Source organism: Rhincodon typus, chromosome 46 (assembly GCF_021869965.1).
Source record: "Rhincodon typus isolate 14 chromosome 46, sRhiTyp1.1, whole genome shotgun sequence".
Lineage (NCBI taxonomy): Eukaryota > Metazoa > Chordata > Chondrichthyes > Orectolobiformes > Rhincodontidae > Rhincodon > Rhincodon typus.
Genome location: NC_063377.1, coordinates 8,473,269 through 8,477,868, shown reverse-complemented (window position 1 = coordinate 8,477,868; position 4,600 = coordinate 8,473,269). Strand labels below are relative to the sequence as shown.

General features: G+C 50.8%; 2 protein-coding genes across 3 annotated transcripts in view; both read right to left on the bottom strand.

The window, feature by feature from the left end:
* The window catches only part of LOC125487860 (brevican core protein-like), a 17,813-nt gene extending 14,231 nt beyond the window's left edge, over nucleotides 1–3,582 (bottom strand). The window contains exon 1 of the mRNA XM_048620306.1: nucleotides 3,467–3,582. The gene's annotated coding sequence lies outside the window, so the exon portion shown is untranslated. The remainder of the gene's footprint in view (nucleotides 1–3,466) is intronic.
* isg20l2 (interferon stimulated exonuclease gene 20-like 2) overlaps nucleotides 2,569–4,600 on the bottom strand; it is a 9,571-nt gene continuing 7,539 nt past the window's right edge. For both annotated transcript variants that reach the window (XM_048620427.1, XM_048620428.1), the window contains exon 4: nucleotides 2,569–4,170. In XM_048620427.1, the coding sequence (XP_048476384.1) occupies nucleotides 4,057–4,170 (114 nt within the window). In that variant the 3' untranslated portion in view covers nucleotides 2,569–4,056. The remainder of the gene's footprint in view (nucleotides 4,171–4,600) is intronic.

The window sequence follows — 4,600 nt, the reverse complement described above, 5'->3', positions numbered from 1 at the left end:
CTCCCAGGACAGGGACAGCACAGGTTTAGGTACAGAGTAAAGCTCCCTCTACACTGTCTCCCCATCAAACACTCCCAGGGACAGGGACAGCACGGGGTTAGATACAGGGTACAGCTCCCTCTACACTGTCCCCCCCATCAAACACTTTCACAACAGGGACAGCATGGGGTTAGATACAGAGAAAAGCTTCCTCTACACTGTCCCCTCATCAAACACTCCCAGGACAGGGACAGCACGGGGTTAGATACAGAGTAAAGCTCTCTCTACATTATATTGTTGCCAGTCCCATCGAGCTTAAAAACCAAGAGAAATGTCTTATCTGAAGACAGGAACAATCAATGATGAGTCAAAGTAGAAAACAAAGGAAATCTAGATCTGATCTGATCCACCCCCTAGCACACAGGACTACAGGGCTCACGGAGAAAGAACATTAAACCCTCAGCAATTTTCACCAATACTGGACAATCCAAATTATTTCTCATTTCATGCAACCCGTTCTGAAACGTGCTCCCTGCTGCAATCGAAGGGAAACAGACAACAATTTACTTTTTATTTATCCAGGGGATGCGGGCGACGTTGGCTAGGCCAGTATTCATTGCCCATCTTCTTAATGGCCCCTAGAGCAGGGGGTGGTGAGCCATCTTTTTGCATTACTACAGGTTGCGTGGTGTAGGGACAATACCTTTAGGGAGGATTTCCAGTATTTTGACCCAGTGACAGTGAAGGAACAACGATATCGGTCAGAATGGTGAGTGGCTCGGAGGGGAACCTACAGGGGATGGTGTTCCCATGTATCTGCTGCCCTTGTCCTTCTAGACAGAAGTGGTCGTGCGTTTGGAAGGTGCTGTCTAAGGGGCCTTGGTGAGTCACTGCAGTGCATCTTGTAGATGGTACACACTGCTGCGACTGAGCATCAGGGTGGAGGGAGTGGATGCGGTGCCAATAAATTTATCCTGGATGGTGTCAAGCTTCTTGAGTGTTCTTGGAGCTGTACCCATCCAGACAAGAGGGGAGTATTCCATCACACTCCTGACTTGTGCCTTGTTGATGGTGAACAGGCTTCGGAGAGTCAGGAGGACAGCACGTTGTTTTTTAGGGATATGAGTCGGTTCCAGCGGAGCAGAGAGATGCTGTTCCTTCAGTGGAGATTTATTTTATATCCACCTGAGAGGGCGGGCAGGTGCCTCAGTTTATCGCTGTATAGGGTGCTGGTACGGCCTCACCTGGAGTACTGTGTACAATTTTGGTCTCCTTGCTTGAGAAAGGATGTATTGGCACTGGAGGGGGTGCAGATGAGGTTCACTAGGTGGATTCTGGAATTGAGGGGGTTGGCTTATGAGGAGAGATTGCGTAGACTAGGACTATACTCATTGGAATTTCGAAGAATGAGGGGGAATCTTATAAAAGCATACAAAATTATGAAGTGGATGGGTAAGGTAGAATCAGGAAGGTTGTTTCCACTGGTGGGTGAAACTAGAACGAGGGGGCATAGCCTCAAAATAAGGGGGAACAGATTTGGGACTGAGTTGAGGAGGAACTTCTTCACCCAAAGGGTTGGGAATCTGTGGAATTCCCTGTCCAGTGAGGCTACCTCGTTAAATGTTTTTAAGGCAAAGATAGATTTTTGAACAGTAAAGGAATTAAGGGTAATAGTGAACGGGCAGGTAAATGGAGCTGAGTCCATGAAAAGATCAGCCATGATCTTATTGAATGGTGGGGCAGGTTCAAGGGAGCCAGATGGCCTACTCCTGCTTCTTATTTCTCATCATGAAAGATAGCACACCTCCAATAGAGCCCGCTCCCTCGACGTCGACCCTCTGACTCCTCTGACAGAGCCCGCTCCCTCGGCGCTGACCCTCCAACAGAGCCCGCTCCCTCGGCGCCGACCCTCCGACAGAGCCCGCCCCCTCAGCGCCGACCCTCCGACAGAGCCCGCTTCCCTCGGCACTGACCCTCCGACAGAGCCCGCCCCCTCGGCGCTGACCCTCCAACAGAGCCCGCCCCCTCGGCGCTGACCCTCCGATAGAGCCCGCCCCCTCGGCGTGAATGAATTAGGTTGCAGAGTGGGAGACCCAAGCCCAGGACAGTCCTACTCTCATGGAAACCTTGTTGCTGATCCCTGGGGCCCCGATGCCTGGCCGAGAGGTTGCTCCTCCAGTCAGGCCATGAGTGAGCCTCACTTGCCCACGTCCCCTCTTGTTCATGCACAAGACAGTGAAAGCCCTGTAACGGGGAAGTGAATCAGTGCGGCCACATTGGCTCGGATCACCAACAGCCCTGAACTTGCCCTGGCACTCCCAGCCAAAGAGCCAGCGTAAATCCCCGAGTATCTCCACAACGGGGACATCCTGACACTACAGGTCCCAGCCTGGTGGTTGTACACTCAGGAGCAGGCAAATTGGGGACTAAACCTCTGGGGCAAGAATTTTCAAAAGACAGGGGCGTGTACGGGAACAACGCAGCGGATAGAGAGACACATTCAACCCTGGATTACAATTTGTTTTGGTGGAGCAAAGCGGAGATAAATGGGAGATCACAACAGAACGGCTCTCTCACACAGGACATTTGTAAAATGCAGAAACGTACTTTTCATTTTGAAATGTTCTTAGGTAAAATACTGTACAATGCATTCAAAATGCGGACAGGCGCTTTGGAACGTGAGCCACTGAGAGATGTGTCAGTCTCAACATTTACAGAGATGTTCTGTCTACCCGACACAGACCGCGATCACCATTCTCAATGTGCCATTCAGGCACCATGTTCACACACTCCCTGGGGTGACAAGATGTGCGCATCATTCTGCAGCATGAGGTGCACGAGATGTTCCCCATCCCCTCCGAAGGGACAGTTCTGTACTCAGACGCTAGCTGATGGGGCTTCCTCTGATTTCAGAGGCTGCTGTCTCAGCTACGTGCACACTCTCTAAACTCTCCCAGCCAGCCTGTCCGCCGGTGCCATCCCCATCTCTTGCCTACTCTGAGCTCCAGTTTGGAACCACGTTGTAACAAAAGTCAGGGGAATACATCAGCTCCATCAGGGAGTGTCAGGCCAGGTCTTGGGGTCAATTCTCTCTGCAGTGTGGACCTGAAGCCACAACTCTGAGTGAATGACAGAAAAAGAGAACACAGAGAGGAAGAGAGAGAGAAAGAGGAAGAGAGAGAGACAGACAGAAAGAGAGAGGGAGAGAGAAAGAGGGAGAGAGACACACACAGAAAGGGGGGGGGAGAGAGAGAGAGAGAGAGAGAGAAAAAGAGAGAGAAAGAGGGAGAGTGAGAGGGAGTGAGAGAAAGAGACAGACACACAGAATGAGAAAGCCACAGAGACAGCTGCCTACAGCTGACACAGAGTGTGTAACAGACACAAAAACCCAACAGCAATGGGTGATCTTCCAAAACAACATTCTCGCGGTAGGGAGTATGCCCAGCAAACATTAAGCGGATTGCACCTGAACCTTGTCAACACCAACCTGAGAGACAGTGGCCCTGGAGCTCACTGGGAACACAATACCATTACTTCATCGCCCATCACTGATGCCTCAACATCACCGAAGGAGTGATGCCGAAGAGTCTGCTTCCCCTCGCCACACCCTGTCCAACCACCGGAGAGCCCAAAGATATTCCTGGTGCATCTGGATACCGTGAGGTTAAAAGGCTCTTCTCGTTTCAAACAGGAATATGAAGAGACTGTGCGATCTAGGTTTTTCTCTATAAAACACACACAATGCCTAGCCTTCTCTTCCACACTCTTCCAGTGCATGGGAGACAAGTCTGTTTTTTTTTTATATATATATATTATGTTTAAAAAAAAGGACCAGTTCAGGAGATTAAAACTCATCCACCCTCCTAGCGTCATGTCGATCCCTCTGCTTATAGATCGTCTGGTCAGACATTTACGAGTCACTGAGATGCCAGTGTCCATCATCGGCCATTTCCCGTTTGCCACGAGTACGGTGCGGTTGGCAGGCGGCCAGCTTGTTGGCGTTCGGAGGTGGGGCAGGTGGGGAGCGGAGAGGGTTGTGTTAGCGTGGGCTCCCGCAGTGACCAACGGCCTCGCCCGTTACTTGCTCTTTGGCTGAGCGCCCACCTCGAGCTCCCACTGGGCCTCCACCAGTTTGTACAGTTCCATGGTGGCACGGGCATCCTCCACTGACGAGTGTCCCTGCTTCCCGACCTGAGTTTGGGGGCGAGAGCGGGGAAGAAGAGTTACCGGTTATTGATATTATATCTTTGTATAGTGGACAGTGGGGAAGGTTATCTAAGGCTACAGACAGATCTTGACCAGTGGGCTGAAGACTGGCAGATGGACCTTAACTTGGATAAATGCGAGGGGTCGTAAATTTTGGTAAAAGAAACAGAAGCAAGATTTATACAATGAAAAGGATGGCCTTGGGTAGTGTTGTAGAACAGGGTACTGGTTGAACCGAATGGTCTGTTTCCACGCTTTACGTTACCAGAATCAGAGAATTCCTATAGTGAGGAAACAGGCCCTTCGGCCCAACAAGTCCACACTGAACCTCAGAGCATCCCACCCAGCCGCATCTCCCTATAACCCACCCTAATCTACACATCCCTGAACACTACGGGGTAATTTAGCACGGCCA